The sequence below is a fragment of the Poecilia latipinna genome, unplaced genomic scaffold (assembly GCF_001443285.1).
Source record: "Poecilia latipinna isolate Pla-1442-1.1 unplaced genomic scaffold, P_latipinna-1.0 Scaffold830, whole genome shotgun sequence".
Lineage (NCBI taxonomy): Eukaryota > Metazoa > Chordata > Actinopteri > Cyprinodontiformes > Poeciliidae > Poecilia > Poecilia latipinna.
The window spans coordinates 122031-149974 of record NW_015113446.1 but is presented as its reverse complement, the minus strand read 5'-3'; the positions used below and the strand labels follow the sequence as shown (position 1 = coordinate 149974).

At 39.2% G+C, this 27944-nt stretch overlaps 1 protein-coding gene across 4 annotated transcripts; it reads right to left on the bottom strand.

The window, feature by feature from the left end:
• Nucleotides 1-607: 607 nt before the first annotated feature.
• On the bottom strand, nt 608-26910 carry grm1b (glutamate receptor, metabotropic 1b). Of its 4 annotated transcripts, none has more exons than XM_015047509.1 (11): nt 26539-26904; nt 25355-26180; nt 21637-21886; nt 15143-15378; nt 14917-14931; nt 14302-14313; nt 11289-11535; nt 10528-10696; nt 9798-9924; nt 6410-7337; nt 608-5195 (listed from the first exon to the last, which is right to left on the bottom strand). In XM_015047509.1, the coding sequence occupies exons 2-11, from the start codon at nt 26067-26069 to the stop codon at nt 4337-4339; spliced, it is 3558 nt and encodes a 1185-aa protein (XP_014902995.1). In that variant the 5' UTR covers nt 26070-26180; nt 26539-26904; the 3' UTR covers nt 608-4336. The 4 variants fall into 4 exon arrangements, with proteins under 4 accessions (XP_014902995.1, XP_014902996.1, XP_014902997.1 ...); XM_015047512.1 differs by having other exon boundaries at nt 4961-5160; nt 26539-26910; XM_015047510.1 differs by lacking the exon at nt 14302-14313 and having other exon boundaries at nt 26539-26902.
• Between the last annotated feature and the right edge of the window lie 1034 nt (nt 26911-27944).

Below are 27944 nucleotides of genomic sequence, written 5' to 3'. Positions count from 1 at the left end.
CAAACACAAAGTGGTGCATAACTGTGAAGAAAAGGACTCATGGTTTTCTCATTTATTTGTTAAATAAATAAGAAAATCATCCACACAGCATGAAGCAACTTTATTTACTAATTAGATGGCTTCTAAAGGCAGTTGGTTTTATTTAGGGGTGTCAGGGAGAATTGGGGTAGAATGTAACAGACATGTTTTTCATATTTTTATTTGTTAAACACTTGGAACCACGTGTGAGGATACCACAAGATCTGTAAAATGAATTCACAGCACTCTAGTTAACTTAAGTTTTTCTCTGCACCATGTCTCCCAATAAGTGAATTAACATTTTCTTTCATAGTTAATGAGTTGGTAGATATTTAATCAGGTATTTTTTGTTTTTATAGAAAGTTAATTGGTGGGTAATTTGAAAAATACTGCTCTAAAATGGAAAATAAATATTGAAATAAACAGTATCCAAAATCTCTTTATTTTACTTACCATTTCTTGGGTAGACTTATGTTTGATTTTAAAAAAAAAATACACGGGGTAATGAAATCTTCATTTAAAACAATTATCAGAGATGGTAGCCTCAACTCGGAGAGCTACACATGTTCATCATGAAACAGACAACAAAAAGCATAAAAAGTTTTAATTCACTCCATTTTGACAAGTATAATTCAAATGATTGGCGACAGTAAATACAGTGTAACTGTGGACTTTATACTGCATGATCTGAAAATAGCTTGGTTACTAATGGTAACAGAAGCACTTCTCTTATTATATATCAGAGATAGACTTTCAGAATCTAAATATTTAAGAAACTGATAAAACCAGAAAGTCTTACAGCTATCATCTACTGTAATACTGTTACACAAATAGATACAATCTGAATACCAAAATATGATACACAATTCATACATTCACAAAACAAATGTACGTCAAATAACTTATAGTCATACCTAGCTCTGACATAAGATGTATTATTATAAAAGATACAAATTTTTCACTTGATTTACATGTATTACAAGACCATAGAAATGTGTTGAACGTATAAAAGACAAAGTTTTAATGAAAATGTGGCACTTGAAGTTGTCCTCTGCTACATTCATGATACAGTCTTGTGGGACAGATAAATAAATATACATTTTTCAAAAGAAATAAATTAATTAAAAAGTTCACTTTAGCAATAGTTTGACCTTTCGGGTTAATTTTACATGACAAAATATGCCTTTGTGCAGGCTAAGGGAGGAATAACATCCAGTAGCTAGCTTAGCATCTCTTAGCTTAGCATAAAACTAGACTAAATCAGACCTCGCTCAAAGGTTACAAAAAAAATCCACATACTTTTTCTAATGTTTTCTAATTAAAACGTCCAAGTGTTAAAAATGTTAGTTTGTGCCTAGTCATATTTAGCTACATAAATAAAGGCCAGGCTGTGATCAAACAAAACAGAAGTTACACATCAACGTTATGTGATTAGTAATGCAATAAAATACAATCGATGCAACTGAAAACTATAAGCTCAGTGAATATTGTGTTACTTTTATTATGCAAATACAGTGCTGTGAAAAATAATTTGCTGCCCCACACATTTCTAATCTTTTTACTTAAATCTTAGATCAAACAAATTCAATATCTGACAGTCATGAACAGAACAAAACCAAAAAGGAGCTTAATTTCCTTTATTAAAGATAAAAATCCATCTAAACACACCTGGGCTGATGTAAAAAAAAACAAAAAAACAATTGCTCAAATCATGAAGTAGCTATTATTAACCGCATTTCCAGCATCAGTTTCTCTAGCAAAATATAGGGATTACTGCCAAACCTTTAGGACTCAAGAAATCACCATAGAACTTGACTAAAGTATGCTGAAAGACTTCAGCATGCTAAACGCTGACGGCGTAATCTTAAAAATTCAAGAACAGATGGGAAATCAATGTCAATGACACCTAACAGTCTGGAAAAGGCTACAAAGCAATTTAAGCAACATTGGGAGCCCAGACAAAGAAAATGAAAGCCATTATCCACAAATGGACAAAACGGGACATTGTTGAATCTTCCCAGGACTGGGTTCAAGAACACACAGGTCACAAAAGATCCAAGAAGTTGAGATCAGTTTTCATGGGACAGAGCCTAAACAAAAATGACATCCATGGCAGAGTTCTAAGACCAGGACCGAAATGACCACATGGCCCTGTTTCATGTTTCCCAAACAACCTCTCAGTCATCCCCAAGAAGACATATGGGAAATTATTCTGTCGACTGTTGAGACAGCAGTGGAGCTTTGTGGAAAGTGTCCCATTACATCCGGAGCAAAACTAACATGTCACTACAGAAAAACGACATGATACCAGCATTGAAACACAATGGTGGCAGTGTAAAGCTCTGGGCCTGCTCTGCAGGTTCAAGACCTGGTTTTAGGGTTTCTCAGCACAGTACATTCATTTTCAACATTCACAGTTGACAACAACAACCAACCTTTCTTGCAGATGCCATAGCTGTTGTGTTCTGCTCAGACATTGTGTGTTTTTGCCCTTTCGTGCAGTAATTTTGCAATTGATTTTCTTGAATACCAAGTGGAGCTATATGCCGCGGAGCATATAGCTCCACTTTGTCACAGGCAATTTGTCAATTTCTATCTACGAAAGTAGACATTTGTGGACTCTTTGACACAAATGTCAAAGTCAATGTGTTTCCCTATCTTTTAAATATAGCCTACTGTGAGGATATGTGGTTTTAAGACTCCATTATTTCATGTCTTCCCACAAGAGGTCAGCCATAGTTGTTGGATTGATCAGGGACATAATCTGACATAATTCAATGGAATCAGCTGGTCCAAATAGAGATCAGAAATGACATACATAAAAAATAGATGAGAATTTAGAATCTTTAGAAAATAATGCAGATTACTAAATTATATGTGACCATTTTATGACTATCATGAAAATAATTAGGGAAAAAACTGAACTGATATACAGCTGGAGTATACAAGGGAAGAAAATATGTAGGTGCAAAATGAATGTATGAGTTGATGAAACTGAACCACAGTTTTAATAATTAGAGAGATTTTATAAAGAAATCCCTGCTCACAAGTGAGAGAGAGTGCATTTTGGTAATGAAGTCAGAAAAACTTGAGGGAAGTGTTTTGTAGGGAAAAAAAAGTCTGAAATGGGAGTTGATTGGAGACAGATTGTGGCCATTTTGGTGAAGAAACTTATCCGTCTGGTTTTATGCTAAGCTAATGTAGAACTTGTGTATCTTGGCTGCACTGTTCTTCAGCTTAAACTTTTACGAGCAGCTTTTTCTTCATCTCACCTAATTCTACAATAACATAAATGAGACGATCTAAAACCCAACGGCTGCTTATATCCTCCTCTTATCTGATGAAAGACAGCAGTTACAATGTGTAAACACAAGACACATTTTCCTTAGCATACTGTCAAAGTGAATAGTCTTATACTGAAACTATTGTTAGACTGGTTAAAAATCTGTTTTCAAATAAATAAATGTACATGTATCCATTGGCAATCTTATTCAATTGTCAAGTAAAGGCAGAATCTACTTAAATGTAAAATATTACATCAGAAATATACAGCGTGTTTGCAAGATATTTCACTACTGCATACGGTGTATTTAATTCTTATAAAATGTAGGAACTTAAGTAAAAACTATCGAGTGAAAATGACCACAGAGTGACTTTTTCCTTATATATTATCACATACAGCGCATGTCGACGTAAACTTGAACATGTAGCAGAACTCTTAAAACTGCAGTATGTAACTTTCATAAAAAATATTTTTTACATATCTGTTGAAACTGACACTGTCGTGACATTTTTGTTCGAGACAGATAAAATGTGAAAAAAAAAAAGATCAAGCTCCTCTGCCTTCTCCCAGTGCTATCTAGAAACAACCAATCAGAGCCAGGAAGAGGGTCTTACCGTTGTCAGTCACCCCTCTGTGTGGCGCTGCTCATTCTCCCATTTATCTCCCCCTTCTTGCTGCACAGTCTGTCATGAATGCTCAAGCTAGTTAGTATGGCGACTGATGACTGCGATAAACGGTTTTCCTGTAATGGTAAGTTGTTTCTCCTCCATTAGCATATCTAGCAGCGTGTACACAAGGATGAATGGCAGCGCTAAGACCCTCCTCCTGGCTCTGATTGGATGTTTTTGATTGGGAGTGGTGCATTTCTTCAGATGACCATAGTAGCTCATGGAGGAGTTGGAGGAGATCGATCTTTTCACAAATTGTCTCAAACCATACTGGCACGACATGGTGACAGTTTTAACAAATGGGTAAAAAAGACATTTTAAAAAAATTCAAGTTACGCACTGCACCTTTAACGTTTAGGGCATCAAATTACAGAGTCGAAGCGCTCTGCTTGTAGTCTCCAAGAATGACAGAGGCATACGTCACATTTGGAGGTGTGCACAAGACGGACTCGGACACTGGTGAATTGGGAAATGGGCTTATTGGGGTACCGGAGCGATCGCGGAAAGGGGATGGAGGCATCAGGGCGACGGAGTCCTCCATTGCTAATTTGACCTCAATCATGTCCTCCTCCTCCTCGTCGTCGTCGTGAATCTGGGTGTTGTTATACATGTAGCCCTGTAGGAGGCCGAACTGCTCGCTCTCCATTTCCTCCTCCTCCTCTAAAGGGGAGACGGGCTCCTCATCAAATGGGTCAAGATGGACAGGCAGGATGGGTTCCTGCTGGATGAGGTGAGCCTGGTGGTACACCGGCATGCCTGAAACAGCCGGAGGCAGGCACACGTTGTCAACGAGCTCATGGGTGTCACTGCTGAACTTATTCAGAACAATCTCCTCCTGCAGGCGGTCTGTGACGCAGTGTTGAGGGATGACGCTATTTTGCTGGAGACGCTCCAGGGAATAGAGCTCCATGTCCCCGGCCGCCTCTTTTGTCATGTCACAGGCTGGCATCTGTCCGTGGGCCATCATGGGGGGAGTGGCGGGGGAGCTGTAAGTGAGCGGGTCGTTTTCATCCTCCTCAGCCACATTGTACAACGTCTTAGTGCTGAGGTCTGAGAACTCCCCGGCAGTGTTTTGGTAGGTATTAGTTAAGGGTTTGATGACAGCCATCTGATTGGAACCTGCTTCCTGTCTCTTCACATGCACTGACAGTCTGTGCCACATATGATCCCCTTTGGGAGGATGTCTTGCACCTGGTTCAGACCATGACACAGACTTTCCATTAGAACTATGAACAAAATAAAGATGGCTGTTACTGCGCAGGAACCCGCAAAGGTGTAGAAGAAAAGACAGGTTCAAGTTCATGTCAGAAAATCATGCTAGTTTGAAACTAACAATGGTTTTTATATATGTTCTAGTTGATTTTAAGTGTATAGATGGTATTTCAGGGTATCTTCAGGTTTAATAGAGAGTTGAATTTAGCACACAAAGGCCTCATAGTTTTAGTCTGAAGCTTACATGCATTCAAGATTGGCATGAATGTCAAGTAATGTTCAGTAGTTCCTTTCAATCTTTCTTTTTCCTGAGTAGACTAACCATAAAACAATGAATTTCAGTATTTTTAAAAACAAAACTTCACTGCACTTGATTGATTGTGAATTTTCTCTAATCCACAGAGGCTCAATTTTGACTACACACTCCTATCACCATTTGGTCTCCTAGTAAGTTGCACCTTACCAACTTAAACAAGCTTCCAGATCAATTCTAGTAGAATATTTGACCATTTGTCTTGGCAAAAATTGCAGAATTCACTTAAATGTGTTGGTACAACGGTCAAGCATGGTGACGGCAGCATCATGTAATGGACCTGTTTTGCTGCCAGTGACAGTGATGCATTGCAAATAGAGGTGGGAATAATGAAGGTTTACCATTACCTCCAGATAAGTAGCTAACATTTGTAAAGGAGTGGGTGTTCACACAATACAAACAGGCCAAACACACAACTATAAATTGGCCAATTAATGTATATATTTGAGCCAGTATGGAATATATAAAGTCAAGAATATATAAAAGTTGTGCTACCAATTTTTGTAAAAACAAACAAAAACAGTCGATCGTGAAAAAAGTTTTGTCACTGAATAAATGACTAAAAGTTTGAAATAAACAGACATTTATGCCAGTGGTTAATGTATGCAGACTTCTGACGTGAGATGTATTATTTTCTGGTCTGATCTTTAGTTCAATGAGTCCTGTAGAAACCCTTTTTATTCTTTTTTTATCCCTCAGCACATAGGGATGCTTGTTTTAATTTCGCCAACAAATCAAAGGATGACACGTCTGTGTGAATTGAGTGATGACCTATATTTGCCACACTTTACAACAGGTGCCTCTCTGACAGTAAATACAGCTAGATGTCAAGCTCCCTCAGAGAGGGAGTTCCAGTAAAACGAGCATCCCTGAGGTGCCTCAGGAGCAGGACTCAGACTCAATTAATGAACCCACCTGCCGTTCCCGGTGTTCTTCTTCCTCTTGAACATGTTGAGGAGACTGTTGCTTCGGCAAGCGATCTTGCCGTCGCCAACATGCATGCGCACAGCGTCAGACGTGGTGAACGCGCTGCGCACGTTCCGCTCCGGCTTCGCGATGATGATGTACATTTTTGGCGTGAACATACACCCCAAAGCCACAGTCACGCTGAGGCTCACGGAGAACGACGTGGTGATGATTTTGTAGTTGCTGCCGAAGTAGATCGGCACAAAGGCGAGCCAGATGATGCACGTGGTGTACATGGTGAAGGCGATGTACTTGGCTTCGTTGAAATTGGCGGGAACGTTGCGGGTCTTGAAGGCATAGTAGGTGCAGCTCATGATGAGCAAACCGTTGTAGCCCAGTGGCGCCACAACGCCGAGGTTGCTGGTGTTGCAGATCAGAAAGACTTCTCTGATGCTGGGGTAGGATTTGATCGGTTCGGGAGGCTCCATGATGATAAGCGTAACTTCCAACGTCAACTGAAGACTAATAAGTATTGAGGCAATGACCAGCTGAGCCCACGCGCTCATGAACCTCGGCTTCCTGGTGCAAATCTTCTTCTTGCTGCCCGCCAGGATGCGAGCGATGCGATTGGTTTTGGTCACGAGTGCGGAGTAGCACATGGCAGCCGAGAGTCCGACGAGAATTCTCTGAAGGTAGCAGGACACCACCGTGGGTCGCGCTATGAGGGTGAAAGGGCACAGGTATCCCAGGAAGATCCCCGCGAGGATAATGTAGCAGAGCTCACGGCTGGATGACTTCACCACAGGCGTGTCACGGTACAAAACGAAGACAAAGGCAACGAATGACGTAACCAGGATGCCCAGGCAGGAGAAGACAACCTGGATGATGGACTCTGGATTGCTCCACTCCAGGTAGTGCAGGGGAATTGGTTCGCAACCTGACGGGAGAATACATGCTATTTTACATCATGTCACAGAATCACAAAGCTCACAGTGGTTGTTCGAGTTGACCAGCAACATTATGGGGGATTTTATGTGCCAGACCAACATGAAATTGCATTGATCAGTAATGGATTATTAGGTGCTGTTGCATGGTTATTGTTTCTTAAGTTAGGTTGTTTTTGAGGTTGTACTAGAAGAAATCTTGGGATGCTTCTTGGGAGGGAGGGGGCTGTTGTTGGAGGATGAGAGAGTTGGCTGGTATTTCTTTGAGAACTGCCCCGTTATGTTTGATCTAAATAAACCAGTGTTAGTCGCAAAACCTCTGTCTGGTGCTTGGGGGTCAAAATGGAACATTACAATATTTGTTTTTTCAAATGAAATAAATTAATTTAAAGGAAATAGAGCTTTCTAAGAAGGCATCAGATGTTTGCCAAACAACATTAGCATCACGAAGACCCAGGAAGACTGCAGATAGGTCAGGAAAAAGGAACGTTTAGGCAAAAATCACAACAAAATTACGTAAGAAAGCAAAATTCCAAACTTTGAACATCTCAAAGGATGCTGGTCAATCCTTTATTAAAAAATGAAAAGAACATAGCCAGAATGCAAACTTATTAAGGAACTAACCCTAATTTGAGAGGCCACCAAAAAAGCATTTATGAGAGGAGCAACAAGAAGTCCATGATAACTTAGAGGGAGTTGCACAGATCGACAGCTCAGGTGGCAGAAACTGTTCACATCTGGCCATTATGGAAGAAGAGTGGCCTATAAGGTTTGCTACATAATCTACAGGGGCAAGATGAAATGCGCGTAAAAATGGTGCTCGGACGAGACCAAAATCTAACTTTTTAGGCAACATGCAAAATAGTATGTGTGGTGGAAAACTAAGACTACGCAACACCAATATATGGACGTTTGTGGCTCCAGCCTGACAAAATATGATTATATTAGATTGGCTATCAACTCAAAGGTGAATAAATAATTTTGAAATAAAAAGCCCTTCAGACTTCAGGCCACTTTACATGACTGCATGTACAAGAAATGACGAGCATCTTAGTCGGAGAAAATACAGTAATTTCTAAAGTAGGTTTTTAGCTCAACTATAAATAAACGCCTTTCAACTGAGCCATGGCCAGGCTGGGCTGCAGCCAGGCTAGAGGGGGCCGAAGAAGCAGGACAAAGTAAATAGCTGCACATTTCAGTCATCAGAGTAAAATCACCTACGGTATATTTTTACATTTGTAGAGTACAAGGGGAATGTGGAATCTGTATATTTTCTAACACTTTTAAACTAGACATAGACAGTCAAGGGGTGATCTGTTTCTGTTGGTGTCATCAGCACTGTTATGCTGTTGCTGATAAAAATGCAAAAGCTTACGTTTGATGAATGTGTTAAGAAGATGTCTTTTGTTTGGAAAGGCGTACAAGGCCTTGCTAAAGTGGGCCAGAAGAGTGGTAAGTGGAATAGGGCTGCTGTCGGATGAAATGGTGAAGATGATGAATGTGCTCTCAGGTGTCATGGGAAGGCAATGAAAATAGGACAGAACAGGTTTGGGAAGCAGAAAACTCTTAGCAGGACAAACTGTGCAGGGTGCAGTAGTTCTGGCAGGAGACGTAAGAGCTTAGGGGAACTTTTTGGTTTTGTAAGTCAAGCGATTGTCGCTGCTTGAAGGCATAATGCCAAAGGAATGGGTACTCTGGCAACTAAAGTAACCCCAGTTTAAGTCAGCATGAAAGCAAACAAACCAAACATAATAACCCTTTTCTAATCAGACAAAAAAAATCATCTGATTGGGTCCTCCATAAAAAGAACAAAAAATCTGATTGTTCTTGTGCATCTTAATCAATTTTCCTTTGAGGGTGACCGCTTGGGTCAGATGGTGGACAATACCAAAACCGTCAACTCTGGTTGTGGAGTGTGTCATCCAGGAAAACATTAAGATTCAGGAATTGTCCAGACTAAAACCGGGTTGTACATGTGACTATACTTAAAATGTATCAATTACTACAAAAATGAGTGGTTGAATATCCAACTAGAATTACTTCAGAAACTTGATGAGATATGATTTCTCTGAAACATGCATGATTCATCCAGATATTGGTGGTGTATGTATTTATTTGAGCTTACATGCTGTATGTTGATTCTATGTAGAGGAAATGCACAATGAATTTAAAAACCATGCATCCAATTTGCAATTGAAGATCACTGAGTGATTGGCCCTTCACAAAAACGCCCCCCCCCAAAAAAAACAAGAGTGGTTGAAATCAAATATAACAAAATGTGTATGACATTCATGCCATCTGATTGGAACTCCACATAGTCTTATTTATTTATTATCTGGTGATTTGGTACAGTTCTGATGACAGCTTTTTAGATCCTCTATCATCTCGTCTCCAAAACTGACATAACTTTACAGCAGTTGTAAAAGTGAGGAGAAGAAGACAAACAAACGCACCCTCCAGTTCTTCGTCAGGCCACCAGCCCAGCTCACAGGCCTTGCATGTGAACTCGTCCTGCACATATTCATTGTCCTTGCAGGCAGTGCATATCCAGCAGCAGCTCACCTCCCCCTTTCTTATGACCTATCCAAAAGAAACAAATATATATATATATATATATATATAAAGTACTTATCTAAAAATACCACTGTGTGACTCTCTGCTGCCCAGAACAAAAGGAAAGCCAGTAAATATTTTATATTAGCTTAAAACATGGAACATGTAAATAAATAAAAGTTATAAGTAACAAATTGGTAGTGTAACTATTATTTTTGAAATCTTTTACTAATAAATAACTTATTACAGTTGTGAGTAATAACAGAATTATAGAAAACAAATAATATCTCAACTGGAATTACAATGCTTTTAACAATATTTTTATTGTTGATTAATAAAAAGTCTATCTAGATCTATTGACAGGCTGCTAGCTAACTACCTCGCTGGATAGTTAGCTAGCAACTGTCTAACTATTTAGCTAGTTAGCTAGCTGTCTAGCTAAGTATTAAGCTAGCCGGTTAGCTAGTCAGCTAGCTATCAACAAACACTGTATAGTTAAATAGACAACTAAAGAGTATGACTAAAGTCTGTTCTGTCTCTAATGGGAGTAGACTTTCTCAGTGCAAAAACATTAAAGATGTCAGCCATCAGTGGAGTCTAATCGCAGCGTGTAAAAGATTAGTCCTGGACCTTGATTTCTCCTTTGGAGCAGGGCTCGCTGCAGACGGAGCGGACCATGTCACTGCTGTTCATATGGATCATTTCATCGTCGAGGCTCAGCATGCCCTCATGCCACGAGCCGATGTTGATGTAGTCATAAACACCAGGCTCCACGTGCTGGAAGTTCATAATCTCATACCTGAGTGAAGATGGGCGGGACAAAGATGACAACAAGGTAATCTAAATAATTTATAGCTAAAAAAGACTCTTTAACAGACTCTTTTTCAAATCAGTTTTTCCCATTTTGTGTTGTTCAAATTAGTGATATTTCTTTTTTTGCTTTCCTTCCCAATAGATTTCTTGTTCATTTGTAATGCTTAAGTACTTGACTTCATCATGCAATTTTTTATATAGGGCAAAGATAATATGAGTAAATACAACAAGCAACTTTAAAATCATAATTTAATTTATTGAGGGACAAAAAGGTATTCAGAAAAACCGTGGCACATCTATTTCAAAAACAATTAACCACTTCCTGAACCCAGTAACTTGACTTTCCAGCCTTGACGGCAATTGTCAGTAAAAACTGGTAGTAAGTCTTTTACATTGCTAAGGATTAATGTTAGCCCACTCCTCTTTATAGATTTGTTCTCAATGAGCCACATTGGAGGGTTTTCAAGCCTGAGCAGCTATTTTTTTTATAAAGACAATGCCTATGAGATTTATATTATCTGTTAGCCACAATTGTGGCATACAACCACGCTTTAAACCACACATATAAAGTAGCTCACCTTCCAGGCGAGTCTCCATTCTCATCAAACCATATGTCCTCCCCGGACACTCCTGTGAAGGACGTCTTGAGTAGAAACTCCAGCAAATGGCTTCCATCGATGGGCTTCATGTCATCGCACAGTCCCACATGGCCATCACAGAGGTGAGAGTGCATGTCATGCAGACCGTGTGCCATGGCGTAGATGGCATTGATGACAAAGCCCATCTTGCTGTCTTGAACATAGTTGTCTTCAAGACTTTCATAACCTGCCCATGAAGGAGACAACAGTAAGGAATCTCCTACAAGATAAGTGTATTCGTTTTTTTAAAAAGGGAAAAGCCGTACAGTGCCTCGTCAATGCAAGCAGTAGCATGTTTTATGTCATCTCTCAGGTTCAGATGTACCCAACAGGTTGCCTGGCAGGATGCAAGGTATTACAAAGGAGTGATAGGGTGCACATAGATGCAGAAAATGTTCTCTGAATTCAAGCTGCTGGAAACACGCTCGTTTTTTTTTTTTTTTTGTCCTCTGTGGGAGACTGCTTTTAAGGAACTGGAAGTCTCAGAAAATGGCTTCAAAGAAACCTTGTTACCATGGCAAAACTATTCATTCTTGGAGTCATGAGTCAGGATTCAATTAGAAATGGTCCAACTGTTTAAAACCTGCACCGCATCGACTCTGTATTCTGCTCGACCACGGTTAATGTCACAAAGTCTCACGGGTTTTTCTTTTATTTAGCTTCCTAATTTCATCTGTCACTGCGGGGATTAACAAATACTTAAAAAATAAGTAACATTAGAGTATGTGATCTTTCAAACACACCCTATCAGTTCAGTGTAATGCAAGCTGGAGAAAGCAGTTTTTTAATTAAGCGTTTCACATTGTACTTAAACCTCTCTTGCGGCAATCTTTTTGTGTTAATAGCTGTGTTCAATATTTTGCATCTTCTCGCTGAAGGTCCCCGAAGTCTGATTATTATAATTTTTTTTTTTTTGCAATGCAAGCTAAAGCAACTAGTAATAATGCATTACACTGCAGTCTTTACCTTGACTATCAGTACAAGATAGCATTATCCTGTACATGCACATGCCTTGGAAAAGTATTTGTACGTCTTAAACCTTTACTTATGTAACACTTCCTGTGTTTTCCTGAGACTTTACTGGACACAATAAAAATATAAAGAAGAGCACAGCTGTGAAGTGGAAGGTAAATGATAAATGGTTTTAAAATATTTTTGCAAATAAAAATCTAAACAGTTCAACACACACACACTTGTTATTTCGAGAAAACCATCAGGAAAAGCTACATACGTAAAACGTCTGCTCTCGGCTTCCACACGTGGCTACTAATTGTGGTGCGTAATATAAATTATCTCAAAACCAACAAAAAAATATATATTTTTTTTTTTGTTTTAAAAACAGCCCTTTTCATTATTGAACCATTATATTTTAGCAATATTTAACTGTAGTTTATCTGAATGTGTGTGTGATCTTGGTGGTGCCTTGATTTCAGCCAAAAGATAGATGGGTCCAGGCGTTAATGTTGCAGATCTGAGCACCAGTGTGAAGGCTGGAAGTCTGGCAAGGTTTATCCTAAAGCAAGAATTATTAGTATTTCGCCTGTCTAAGTATGATCCACTTTTGAACACAGACTGAATGTCCATTCCTCCTTTGTGCAGAGAGCGATTGCACTGTCCTTTCTCCTTAAACTATGCTGTCACAGAAACACAGCTTTCTCTGAGCTTTGTGTAAACGGAGAAAAATCTGTAAGGGTTGCTTTATTTTGGAGATATGGCTTCCTACAAGCAGTCCCGAAAAAAGAAGGAAAGAAAGAAAAGGTTTTCTATTTCTATTGCATGTCCAGTAAATATTCCAATCCTGTGTGAGCAAAATGATGCTGGAGAAGCTGGTGTCTGAGTGCAGAAGATTCTGTTGTTGCTAAGTTCAAATAGCCATTTCACTCTTTTTTTTAAGAATATATTTGATCATCTTTAGTCTAAAATAAGAAAAACCAAAGAATGATCAGGGTTAATCTCCATTAAACTGAGCTTCTGTGATTTATGAAACATCATACTTGTAAACATACAAAAAAAAGGATTACGGTATCTTAGATTGAGACTAGCATCAACGCGTCAATTTCACAGAATCCTTAAAACACATTTTTGGATTTGTAAAAATCAAAAACAGGGTGTGGAAAAAAGATCTTGGCTGATTTCCAGGAGAGCAGTTCATTAAATGTATCTTACAATTGGATTTAAATGTTCTACTTGTTTTCTGCTGCTGGTTTGTTCCACTCTCCTGTTAGATGGCATTTCAATCATTTGTTGAGAATTCATGCAATACTTTCTGGGGGGAAAAAAACAGATTGCAGCCGCTCTAAGCAGCAGCAGCAGGTGACGATATTTCTTTATAAGCATCCCCTCCTGTATGCTGTGCTTGTTGCAATAATGATTTCAGAACAACTGGTGGGAAAGCTGCCTGTGCAAACAAACACACAAACAGTAACTACAGTCGGGTTAGCAGCTGGGTGAGCATCCGAAGGGAGCGACTGGTGATGACCTACTTTAGCAGCTCCTTGTCTTTGACGCTCGCTGCACTCACTAAGCTGTAGGAGATTCAGTCATGATGCGGCGATGTTATGATGTCTGCATGCAAGCAGAGGGACCTACTGCTGCATGTCGGGATTATTCGGCTGCATGACAGCGGGACTTTGTCTGCTTACTATATGAGTAGAACAGCACGGTTTGTGTGCTCACATGCAAATTCAGCAAGATTCAGCCAGTTATTGGGCTGTTTTATGCGACTGCCTTAAAGCATAGAGGGAGGGCGTGAGAGCACAAACGAACCCAATTATTGGGCTCTCGGAATCCCAAACAAAACATCCCAATAGCTTCATATATAAGAGGTCCACTGAGATTAATTGTATCATTAATGTGTTTCAATTTTAATGTCAGTCAACCTCCAGGTATATTTGTGAGGTGAGCAGCGTTATGTTTCCATTCAGAAAAAAAATAAAAATAAAAAATCACTCACCATCTTGGAGTTCTAAACCAAAATAAATTAATAAATAAGAAATAAAAACAATAAAAATGACTAAACAGCAAACGGGAACTACTTTCCACAAAAAAGACAAAAATAAGTATTTTTTTAATACAATTTTTAATGTGTTGTTTTTTCTTAAATTAAAACATGACAGCTCATGGGAGCAAACAAAAGCTTCAGGTTTGTGCATCAGACCAAAAATATCACACACAAAAAAAGTGTGAATGCTGCAAAAAATATTATTTAACAAAAAGTGCAACATAAATCCAGATAAGTAGAGCCAGAGGTGTCAACTGAAAAAAAAAAAAATAGGTGTTGCATGCACCAATTTATATTTACGTTTATCAGTTTCTTTAAACGTCATTTATATTAAGAGAGAGAATCTTTTCTTTTTTATTTTAAATAAAACCCTCATATATTTTGATTAAAAACGTAAATATATATACAAGCTTTTTGTTGGGGGAAAAAAACTCATGAATAAATAAAAAGAGCTGTGTCATAAAAAAACATTTAGAAACATGCTTGTTGAGCATCATTTCAAGAAAACAAGAACCAAAGCTAATGCATTAGCAGTGTTCCTTTAATAATGAAAAGCACTTAATTTACCTAGATCATCATCCTCTGTGAAAGCCAAGTAACACACAAATGAACAATATGAAAAAATGTACTGGATTCACTGGTGGAGAATTTTACCCTCGGGTAGTCTAATTCATATTTAAAGAGGTTGTTCCACTTCATGGGGCCTTTTGGCTCCTTCGCTCTGGCACTGAATACATCACAATATTTCAGAGTAACAAACAGATACTTTCTCTGTTAAAAATAAATATACTACCTGAGCAGTTGCGTGCGTAGTTCATGTTCTCCTGCGGGTGTCCGGGAAGGCGGCACTGAAAGCGGTGCTGCCAGAACTCCGGGAACCACGGGTTGCGCGTGTTCGTGCTGAGCTTGAGCTTCAGGAAGTAATTGTCGAAGGAGGAGACCTCTTCGGAGTGTAGCTTCACGGTGATGCCGCCAACAGCCTCGTGTTCGTATCCCTCCACTACCTCCACGCGGTCCGCCCAGCCGTCACTGCAGAAAACAGCACAATTAATCAGATTAACTAATCTGAAGGTATGTGTCTCTGCCGCCGCCATGATTCACCGTTGGGATTGGAAACTAGCGTTTTGAAGGCACGTGCACACATGCTAGGTGGTGCTAGCAGCGGCGGTTATGGGCGACATGCCAGGGCGCCATTTTGTCAATGAGACGCTTAAATACGGTACTTTAGAAAGTATTTAATTTAGATGCTCGCTTTGCAAATGCTGGTGAACACCGAAACTTTAGCCAATTTATTTTTTACAATTTAAATTTTTTCATTCACATAAGACGAAATATTGGAAATGTATTGGGGCAACACCCAGTCTTGTTAGAATGTACTTTATTAAATGACACACAAAGTTGTTCCATTAGAACACAGACCTGCATGTAAACAACATATTCCCTCGATGACTATACCCCTAAAATGAATGTGGAAAAAAAAGAAAACATCAAAAGAAAACATCAAAAAAAAAAATAAGTGGTCATAAATTCAGAGCTCTCTCAAATATCCTCCTGTGTTTCCACAACTCCATTTTCCAGTTTCCGAAGGGTGTGCGGTTCTCACTGTACTTGCCGAGAAAAGACAAGAAAAGCCTCCGAGTCCACTGACACAATCACAAGTCCAGTGAGAATTCACAGATTAGGAGCGTAGCTGTGCCGTCTGCCCCTGAGAGATTCAAACTCTCACCCGGCTCACACACTCCGAGCCTCAAGAGGGAAATCTGTTTCTGCACTGGTCATAATCTCTATTTCCTGCATGTGTCGCTTATTATGGTTAACAATCTGTCTGTCAAGAACTCACCTTCATCTTCTGCAAGGAATTAAAAACATGTTGAAGAAAAGGCAGAAGTGTGTGCCATGTGAATGGAATATAGAGGTGGAGAACAATCTGCATGAAAGTCCTTTAGAAGGAAGTGTTGGCGTCTTTTCAGGTTTTCTTAATGGTAACTTTTTTATGCCTTGCATTAGGTTTGATTAGTTTCTTCTGTAATGGGGGGAACAGCAGCTCCACTTAATGAGAAACCTAATTTTCCATGGGACTGTAATTGGGAGAACGCTGACTGCCACCTTGGCTGACTCTGCCACCGTGTGCATTATTATTTTTGCTCCCTAGCAGTGGTTATATAAGCCTAATTATTATGTTTTTCGTAGGAATAAGCAATAAGATCCTCAGCACTTGCTGGGAACAACCAACACGGATTCCCCAGAGTTTTTTCCTCGACAGAACTGAGAAAGCAGTAGCCCATAGCGTAAGGTAAATACGGATACTAGCCAGGCTTCCGCTAAATGCTGTGGTTTGGGGAAAAAAATCCTATCCTGAATGTTTTCACTTTTTGTCACAGTACAACCACAAACGTGATGTGTTTTAGAGCAACACAAAGTAGCATGTAACTAAAGAAGTAGAGGGAAAGTCTGAATGTTTACATATTTTTCACTGATAATCTGCAACTTCCAGCTGTTTGGGGATACGCCTCTAACAGGTGAAATGGCCTGGGTCAGATTAGCTAGAGAGTTTCTATGAACAACTATTTCAGCATCAAAAATGGTCACAGACTTTTGATTGGATTTAGGTTTGACTTTATGTCATTCTAAAGCAGTGGTTACCAAACTTTTTCTCCTGCCCCCCCCCCCCGTGGTTTCCAAACTACTTCTGGGCCCCACTATGGCTTACAAATAGCTGACTGGTTGAACGATGTGTGTGAGCGAAGGGGGTGGATTCTTAGAGACTCCCTGTTATACTCAGCCCCGTCTCCAGATGAACAAGGGGGGGAATCAACTTTTTTGGGGGCAAAATGAATCGTAGCTGAACATGGACAACAACATGTTCAGCTACTTCAGTACAAGCTACTTGTTAACAATCTTTAGGTGCTGTATTGATATTAGCTATCTTTTAGCTAACTTTACCTGCATCCAACAGCTTTACTCAACAGTCTGTTAGTTTGGAGGAAAAACTGAAAAGTTCTTTGCGTTTTGCTGGTTTGCTGCCATGATTCTAACACACCTGCGTAGCAGCAGCAGCAGCAGGTCTCCTTCACAGGTGTAAACGCAGTGCGAGCGTCGTAGCGCTCATGTAACGTTTAAAGGCGGCTCGGAAAAACAGGTTAAGACATGTTACCAACGGATTAAACAGTTTTAACTGCTGATAAAAGTGATAGAGGACACAGATATGGGAAGTGTTGAAGCCTCTACTGTATCAAATTTACAGAGGAATAACAGAGAGTTGGCCATTCTAAGGTAAAAACCCAGAGCATACTGCGTTCATGTTATTTTTTTTCTTTTCATCCAGAAGGTTTCCCCCGACCCTCCTGCAATGGCATGGCACCCCCCCCAGGGGTCGCGCCCCACAGTTTGGGAACCTCTGTTCTAAAGCATGATTTGATTTAAACCAAAGCTTTAGCATTGCTAAAAGCTTTTGTCTCAAGTCTTTTGTTGCCTCTTACAAGTCTTCTAGTTGCCCTGAATTCAGCTTCATCCATCTTTTTTTAATGTCTGATCCACCACCACAGATTATATACTAGTAAATTCCATTACAATTACACAATTATGTTTGTTTCATTCATTTAGAATTTAAAATGAACATGCCACATGTTGCTATGAAGAAAAGTTTTGAATGAAAATGAGTAGTTGGCAGAATAAAATCTTATGTTTTGTGCTCGATCTATCGCATAAATCCAAATTAAACAGGCAGTGGCTGTAGTGCACTAAAATGTGAAAAAGTTTGAGGTGCCGTAATCGGTAATAAATCTGGGTCATAGCATGCCGTTTCCGACTTAAAACATAATCTTTGGACAAATTGCTGTTTATCCGCAGGACAGAAATATCCCACCTCAAACCCTCTTTTGGGTTGTGGGAGCCAGTCGCACGTTTGGCTTGGCTGACACTTCAAGAATGAGCTGACAAAGGCTGTGCGCTACGACGGTCTCAACAGTACCTGGCCATCTGCTTCACAGCATCACGCCACCCCCAGGCCGACACTCCCAGTGCCAAAAACCTACAGCTCTGACGTCCACACACACACACACACACACACACACACACACACACACACACATACTGTAAAGTACTCTGAGTTCATGCACTTGTACATCATTTAGCTTCGCATGGCAAAACTGAAACTATTCATGTGAAGACGATTTTAAAGTAATTCTGCACGAGAGGAGGAAATTATTTTAAGATAGATTCGAAACCAAATAGAGTACATGTTTAATTGAACGGGGGCATCGCTTCCGAGCTGGTTAAAAAAGTTATTTGTTGATTGGGAGGTGTGAGAATAGCCTTCCTCCTCCGTCTTCCTCCACACAGCAGAACAGAAGATGGATGGCCGATGACCAGCACCTCCAGGCCGTCCAGTTGGCCTGCTGCACAGGCGACTGCGTGTGTTCACTTACTGCATTGCTCTAAAAAACATTTTCCATTTTAGAAGTCTCCTTGACCCAGAAAGCACTCCGTCACACGCACACACACACACACACACACACACACACACACACGCCGCATGCACACACACTGCTTTTCTGCACCCTTCCCACCAGCCGTGGCAGGCATGAAGCACAAGAGAAAGCGCTTTTTACTTGATCGTGTGAGTTTCAGAAACATTTGGGTGACATTTTAATGCCCACACAACCAGCAAAACATCTATAATGAATGAAAGAGATTTAACTTTAATTACGGCCTCAATTCAGCTGCTAACTAGACCAGCGACAAACCACGACTCCACAATAGGATAATTTCTGCCGTATTAGCTTTGATGTTCCTTACTGCACACTCCCCAGATTATGCTGGAGGTGCTGTCCCATATTAGCCCGTCCTGCCGGAGATCTGACAGGGAGCGGGAAAGCTTGCTGCGTGGATGCATTATTCATCAGTGAGCCTGATTCAAAGCGTCTCCTGCCTTCAGAGGAACTCTTTGGGAAAATTGGGAACATTTGAGTTTTGTGTGAATTTTGTGTAACAACTGATTCAGGCTGAGAACATCTACACGCCAAAATATGGATTCCAAACAAGAGACAAGGATGAGTGATGTCCTTTTTCCTTAAGTTATGAGGAAAACCATTCGATGAACAGACACTAACATTTAACCTTAATAAAAGTTGCAAAAGTTTTGCATGATACGCTGTTCACAAACTTCAAAGTATTAAATTAGGGTTTATGTTATAGAAAAATATGCATACTTGAGAAGTGTTAGGAAAATTGTCAATTGTTTCTAGTTTATTATTGTTTATTTATTTTGTAATAATATAGGTTTCATACTTTTCAAGCATTTTCAAGGTAAGTTTTTAAACTTTTCCAGTTTAAACCACACTTTGGAGATAGAAAAAAATAATGTTAAAGAACTATAAAAAAAAAACAATTTCAATTGACTATTGTATGATTTTATTTATTGTCATTAAGAATATTTTGTAATAGTATTCTACTTTCTGCTGCAGGGACACGGTTGACTAAAACCCTAAAAGTGCAGTATGTATTTGTATTCAGTCCCCCTTACTCAGATACCCCTAATAAAAATCCATTCAGAGTGTATTTAGAGGTAATCTATTCATTATATAGACTACACTTGTTTGTAATTTATTCTCAGTTTTTATACAATTAAGAGACCTGAATGCAGAAACCGACTGAGGCAAAACTGAATTTCAGTGATAAATAAATACAGTGGAGACTTTGAAAACGACAGGAAGAGACTAGAGCAGGGAAGAGCCACAGGCAAACCATGGACAAACAGAGAATGAGAGATAAATACTGGTTAGCTGGATTATTGAAAAGAGACAGGTGGTGGAGGGAAAAAAAACAATAATCACAAGAGAAGCAGAAGAGGACATAAACAATAAACCAAGAAGGGGAGGCTAACACTAATCTAAGGAAACTACAGTAAATTCAAATGCACAACCAGAACAGGTACGGCAAGACTTTCCCACCATTATTAATGAACTGAATACGGCAAGACATGTTGAACAATAAAGCATGCAGGAACTAATAAAGTAAATAAACAAGAAATTGACAAAAATACAAGCAGACAGGCCAGGTAAACAATTGTAGATAAGTTTAAAGCAGGGTTAGATTATAAAACAGAAATGCCAAGCTTTAAAGATCTCAAAAACACGGCACAAACCTGAAAACAGGAGTAATTGGAGAATGGGTGCATGTTTACTGTAATCTGAGATGACAACTATTAAGTCATGGACTCATTAAATTTAGGCTTTATATTGGAGTGACAAGAAGAAACCAATTGGTGACAAAATGCTGAAGCAGCTCCTGTTTGCAGCTTCTTTGGTCAGATGAGGCAGAGATTTAGGTTTTTGGTGCACATCCAAAATCATATATGGCAACACTACACATCACCCTGCACACACCATTTAGACATGGACACATGGTAGTGGCAGCATCATGCTGAGGGAGTGTTTTTTTTTTCTTCAGCTGGTAGAGGGAAGTAAATAATAATTGACAATATTTCAGTCTCCAGGTGTGTATTGATTATAAAATATATCCTAATTATCGCCCTCAGAGGAAGGTGATCCAACAAAGTGCTGATTCAGGGCTTTGAATTCAAATTTGAGCTACTTGACTCAGTTTTTTGTAAAAGATTTTAGAAATCATGAATCCCTTTCCTTCCACTTAAAGACAGACTGTGGGATCTGAAGGTCGTTGGAGGGGGGAGGACTTAATACATTACTTTTCAGAGTTTTACTCCTTTTACTATTTTCTTGCACTATATTCATGTTGGTCTGTCACAACAAATCAATACAAACCACAAAAAAATAAATGCTGAGGTTTGAAGTGATAATGTGACAAAAATGTGAAAAAGTAGTAAATATGTTGACATGGCGCTGTAATTGAAATGGAACTGGAAGAACTATCTGCACAAAACTCTCAATAATTGTTACATAAATACCACAAAGTTGTAAAAGAAAAAGGAGATAATCTTAATATCACATCTACTGTATTTTATGAAGATATTAAAAGTTAGTGGATCATTTAATGATAATGACAGAATTACCTGCATATTCTATAAGGAACAAAAACATGCTTTGACAGAGCCATTAAGTGCCGTTTTTAGTCCTACTTGGTACCATCAGTAAGGAGCTAATCTGAGTTTTACAGCCTATTTTTACAAAAAAAACAGCTAAGGATAAAAGCAACTTTAGCTTGTTAGTGTTTCATCTCCCGTCCTCCAAAAAACAAAACAAAACAAAACAAAAAAAAAACACAACACATAAAGCTGGAAGCCCCTTGGGAAAACATTCCCTAACGAACCTGCCAATTAGGAGGAACTCTCCCGCCACTCCGAGGCGCCTCATAGCCATGAGCAGCCCGCGGACTGTCATGCCTTCACAGAAGCAGACAACAACCCTGGCTTTGGGAAGACGCTCCCGCAGCTTCCTGAGCAACCGGTCGAAGTGCTTCTCGCCAGCGTTGCTGTAGATCTTGTCAGAATGAGCGATGCAGAGGCCTTCCTGCGAGGCGAGCTCCTTGAACGCTTCCATCCCGCTCTCGCCGTAGTTACCTGAGAAAGACAAGAGGAGCCGTCAGCAGAGGCTCATTTGCAGGGGAACAGACGCGATCAGTAGGCTGTCATTCATAACTTTTCTCGACGGCGTGGTTTTTCAGATTCGCTGAAGTGTCATTGAATATGAATTTCTTGTTGTTTTTTTGGGCACAGAAGAGAACATGGGTTGTAAAATATCCAGAGGATGCTGTAACAGAAGTTAAAGACTTGCATCTTGTTTCCACTTGCCTGCTCGGATCTTAAGAATCAATCAGTTGTGGCAAAACACATTAAAACGCGCCTCGTGCTTACTGCAGGTTTTGATCCGTTTGCCAAACAGATTTTAATCACCTCAAAGAAATCTTACCATGTTTTAACAGGATTATCATCTCCTCTTCCTACATTTATCATATTCTGTTGTGAAAAAAAATGAAGCAGGCATGAAATTTGACTCCAAATCATGTGAGGGATTTTTGATATTCTTGTAATTGCCATACAGTGTTTTTTACATATTTTGTGACTTTTAAATTTGCAAATCTCAATGTGCCTTACTTGGGTTGTATTTAGCTTCAGCTATTTTGGAAATACCTCTGGCCTTCTTCTCTGTCCCTGCTGAAGAAATAAATCCCCTCATGATAATGCCTGAACCACCATTTGTAACCATGGTTACAGTGCGCTCACGGCGGACATAAAAGTTTGGTCTCATCTGACCAAAGTGTCTTCTTCCACATGCTTTCCAGGTCACCCGTATGTCTTGAGGAAACGTTTAGATTTGACTTCTTAAGGCTGTCGCTCAACAATGTCTTTCTTAGTCATTCGATTTGTGACGAAAAGTTCAGTTCAAATTCCTCCACCTGAGTAGTGGATCTGTACGGCTCCTCCAGACTTACAGAACCTCCTGACTATTGATTAAAGATGTGAATCTTTCACTATCTACCAATTCACTTCCAATTCGATTCGGAAACAATCGGTCTGCAGATTCTGTTTAAATTATGTGACTGATAAGTGGAAAAGACAGTGTGTGTGGGGGGGGAGGGGATTTACATTTCTGTATCAAATTCAATCAGTTTATATTTAAACAAAATCGGTTTGTGCATAAGCTTAGCAGGCTGGCTTTTCCTTAAATAAAAAAAATCATAGAATAAGTCAAAATATATACAGAGGGCGAGACAGCCTTCTGCGATATGCAGTGTAGTTGCAAAGACGTACAACTTAAACACATCTTAAAATTGATTTAGCATTTTGATTCAATTCAGAATTACCAGGCCTATAAATTGCAGTTCTCTATAGAACTGATTTATTTTTCTGCACCTCTACTGCTGATCCCCTTGAAATGCCTGTAAGTTTAGGAGAAGAAAAAAAACAACAACTTTGTGTTGGTTTGTCACATAAAATGCCAACAAATTACATTGAGGTTTTGGTTTTAACATGACAAAATGTCCAATGGGGGTATAAATACTTTTACAAAGTATTACAAAACATGGCTTCAACTCAATATGTATATTTTTGTTGCTGTATAGGTGAATACATCGTGACCTTTATTATAGTGGCTTGACTGCAGGACTTGGTATTGTGAACAGAATGTTACAAATGCAAATTACACTTCTTAAATAATTCAACGGCTTTTATAAAGAAACCCAGAATCAATTAAGGAAAGAGGCTTGATTTGACCTTCGTAGACCTCAAATGATCAGTGCTCCTGATAAGCCAGGAAACTCACAAAACTGAATGCCTAATGAGCACAGATCATAACCGTGGCTAGAATATCTATTTGTCCAAAAGCTGGACGCTTTGCCTAATTGAGTGACACGACACATTGAGGGACGATCAACAGTTTCACCTTTTGAAAAATGTACCAATATTTGGATGCACTGTTTGTTCTGTGTCTCATTCAGTTTCCTGTGCCAGGAACAGATGAGAGGTGGAGTAGACCTCGAACAGTTCATCAATCAGTTCCAGGGATCAGAGGAACACCTGCAGTGACTTGCAAAAGTATCAGGACCTCATAAACATTTGAGCATTTTGTTGCAATTTTACAACAAGCTTCCGTTTATATCATTTAAACTCGATGTGATGAGTCAACATGAAACACTGAGTAAGTATGAAACATTTTACAGATTTGTTTAACTAATAAAATGTGTGGTGTGCATTTGCTTTCTGTTCCCTTTATTCTTTAAGCACTGAAAATAGAGAATCAAGAAATCCATAGTACCATTAGAGATTCCCAGAAGAAGGTGAAAAAGTGAACATTTGGAATCACTCTTGATCAAAGTCAGACTTTTCAGCCTGTCTCCAAAATGCTGCGTGTGTTGGAAACAGACTGTAAATCACCCTGAACATGCCATCAGCAAGGTAGAACATGGTAGCAGATGCAATATATCGCGGGAATATTATTCATCAGAAGGAACAGGGAAGCTGGTCAAAGCTTGGAAGGATGGAAGGATTGGTAGTGAAGGTTCACCGACTAGCAGGTTCCCAAAACTTATAACCGTAGTTACACTATTCGTGTGTCAGAATGGCCAAATCAAAGAACAATCGTAACAACGGAAGATCATTCTACAAAGTAATAGTCCAGGTTTACTGAACATGAATGCATCCTAGAAGTTTCAGGTTTTAATCTGTCCAAAAAAACTTTACTTGCACTTCCGAATTAAATGTTAATTATCACATAAAAGCCCAATAAGACAAAGTATTTTGTTTTGTTTTGTTTATGAGAGTATCAAGAGAAAACCCAGCTGGTTTGATTCTTGACCCAGTGGATCTGATTTTTTTTTGTCCAAAAGATTGCATTAGCAAGTATTTAAGTAAGTTTACAGTCACTCCAGAACTACAAAAATTAAGAAGCAAAGCATTCATTGAAGTCATAAAAGGAATATAAAATATATGATCAACATATTAACTAACCGGTTCTATTACCCGGGACAAGCTATTGACACAACCGCAAGCAATAATGGAAAAGGAAAGTAAATGTGCTGCCCTCTTTGTCTTTCTTCCTCTAAAATAACTTACTGAAGAAACGTCACAAGCAACCATATAACAACGGAGCCACTGTACTGCACATGTATGCTGTTGATTTTATGAATCATCAAGAAACAACTAAAGTGACTGATCCCGCTCAGCTTGTTCTCAGAGACAGTTATTAAACTGTGATCCTCTCGTCTTAGACTTTCTTTAGAACCTTCTCTGGTTTATTGAAGAAAATATGTTCTTTCAATGAAAGAAGAAGAAGATGATTTATTAAAGAGGCATTGTATGAGCTTTATGCCATATGGGGGTTGTCTCTGCTATTCAGAGATTTTGTTCATGTCAAGACACATACACACATTGTACTATTTAGCTAACGATTTTGAAAATCATGCATCGTTTCCCTTCCATGTCCCACTTCTTTGCAACTTTGTTAATCATTTTTGGATGCAATGTGGCAAAAAGCCATTAGGCTCCAATGAAAATATCACTTAACATCTAAAAAGAAGGATGATGTCTTACCCTCTGTGTGTACTGCTGACACATAGGTCCAATTGTACTGTTTGACAATGTCCAACAGGGCTCTGGCTTGGAGAGTGTCCGAGGGCACAACTCTGAGGAAGTACTTGAACAACGTCTTATCACTGAGGTCAATGCTTGTTGCAGAATAGGCAATCTGCGGGATGTTGAACAGCTGCAGAAGGTTCTGGACTTGAATTGCAACCGAGCTTGAGCCAGGACCGATGACTCCTGCGATGGGCTTCTTGGTAGGAGGTGGCTGGCTGGAGGGTGACCCTTCAATGCACCACTTGGAGCCCTCCGTGTCATCTCGGATGGAGATGAGAGAGTCCCGTATGAACTCAATGCTCTGCTCCAGGGCCACAGAAGAATGCCAGCAGGAGTCCCTGATCTCACAGCCAAGGGTGATGTTGGGTAGCAGGTTGGGGTCCGAGTTTATTCGATCCAGGGTGTGGAACATGGCCTCCACTCTCTGGATGCCATACTGCTCACGGACTTCTCCGCATTTCCTCTCAGCAACCTTCTCCGCTGATGGCTGGTGGTGTACGGAAAACAGGGCACCTATTATTACATCCCCATCCATTCGTGCCACCAGGCGGGAGGCAGAACTTGGGACAACTGACCTCTCATACTTGCCTTTGGACAAGACGAATGCCTCAAAGAGTAAAATGGGCAAGTACAAATTGCTTATTACAGTCAGGTAAATCATGCTTGTCATTGTACAACAAGTGATGGGTGTACAATCATCTCCTTTGGGCCATAGTAGAGGTCCATTAATCCCGTATGGATTCAATGGGAACTTCAAGGGACCGTCTTCATTGCTTTTAACCTGCAATTGAGACAAAAACACTTGCACTACTTTTCATACAATGTCTGTCGGAGACATTTGAGTGGTCAAGATGACATTAAGTTTCCTGCCACTGGTAAATCTTTTCAGTTTCAGCACCTTGGACAGCTGCCTCTGCTGTGTGAGGAAATCAGTTGTTTTAATCTCTTTTAAACTTTTACCGAAAAGCATCACATACAATGCCAATATCTAATTGCGACATCTACTATCAACAGGACAATAGTTGACTGCACTACATTACACTACAGCTTGCATCCACATGCATATCGATCAGAGATAGCTGCATATCTAAGCTGTGTTAGGAAGCCTATTGTCGGGTAGCAAACATGAGTTTATTTACCTGCGACAGGCAGCTCCGGGTATGCGGGCTCTGTGTCTCCGGTGATGCAGCCAGACTGAACCCCAGCTTCTCCTTACCAACAGAACACGGTGGGACTGACTCCCTCTCTCTCTTTTCTATCTGCACTGATGCCCCCTTCTCCTCCTATTCCTCACTGCATCTTAAAAGCGGGTCATAGTCGCTGCAGTGTCCCTGATTTGAGTGCACAGTTTGTAAACGTCGGGGCGGGACAGTGACGCATTTACAAATCAGATTTTGGGGGCGAAGTATATTGGGACTGACGTGAAAAGAAAATGTATCCGGGGAGCAGAAATGTTAACTTTTAAAGCTAACATGACAGCACAAACACAGTACGATATAGGACGACATGCCAAATGATAACTAACTATGTAGGGACTAATCAAACTTCATGTACAGAAAACGCTCCTGTTTCGTTTGGTCACTGACAGATGTGATGCACGTGCAGTTTACCGCTGCAGCTGAAAAAAGGGGAAGCTCTCTTGTGACACCATGTGGTAAATATATGGTATGACAACCTTTATTTCAAATACAAGTTTAAAATCCTTTTAAATTGTTATCCCAATGAATAATATAAATAATTCATTAAATATATTTGAACTATACATTTAATTGTAGTTACATAATTAGATATATTAATTTATTATATTGGCTTTACATTATGACATAGGGAAAACTAATGATTTAGACTCATCAATCCGTTATGAAATACACAAGTAAACTATGAAATGTGGAAATTGCTGTTTAAAACTTGAATACATAAGGAGATCAAATTAAAATTAATTATGTATTTAGTATGTATTTGAACAATTCTTGTGATACATTCGAACATGGATTATTGAAAAAAAAACCTTCAGTATTTAACTACGAATTTATTAAATCAATAAATATGATACATTCCAACAAATATTAATCAATTACTTTTATTTTATTTGTGATATAAATATAGGCTAAATTATCTTACGACTTCAAAACTCACTATCTAATGAATAAGCCAACAGTTATATGAATTTATATGATGAAACATAAATATTTATTTCACAATATAGTAATGTACATACTTGTATCTTTTTACCCTCAATACACATAGGTATCAGAACCAGAACAAAAAGAAAAAAAAAAGTTTTTAATTGAATAACTTGAAAATATTACATTTGACATTTTGGTATTTTTTTATTATTATCTTCAAAATATATGTATATGCTAAATTTGACCTAAATTGTATGAAAGTAAAGATCTAATTTCTTATCGTGGAAACCCTTTTTATTATTTATTTTTAGTATGGCTTTTGACGCAGAACGAAGATGTTAAACTCTGGAAATTCTACGTCCTCAGACGGCAACAAAACAAAACAATAATAATAATAAAAAAGACGTCACTTAAATTGA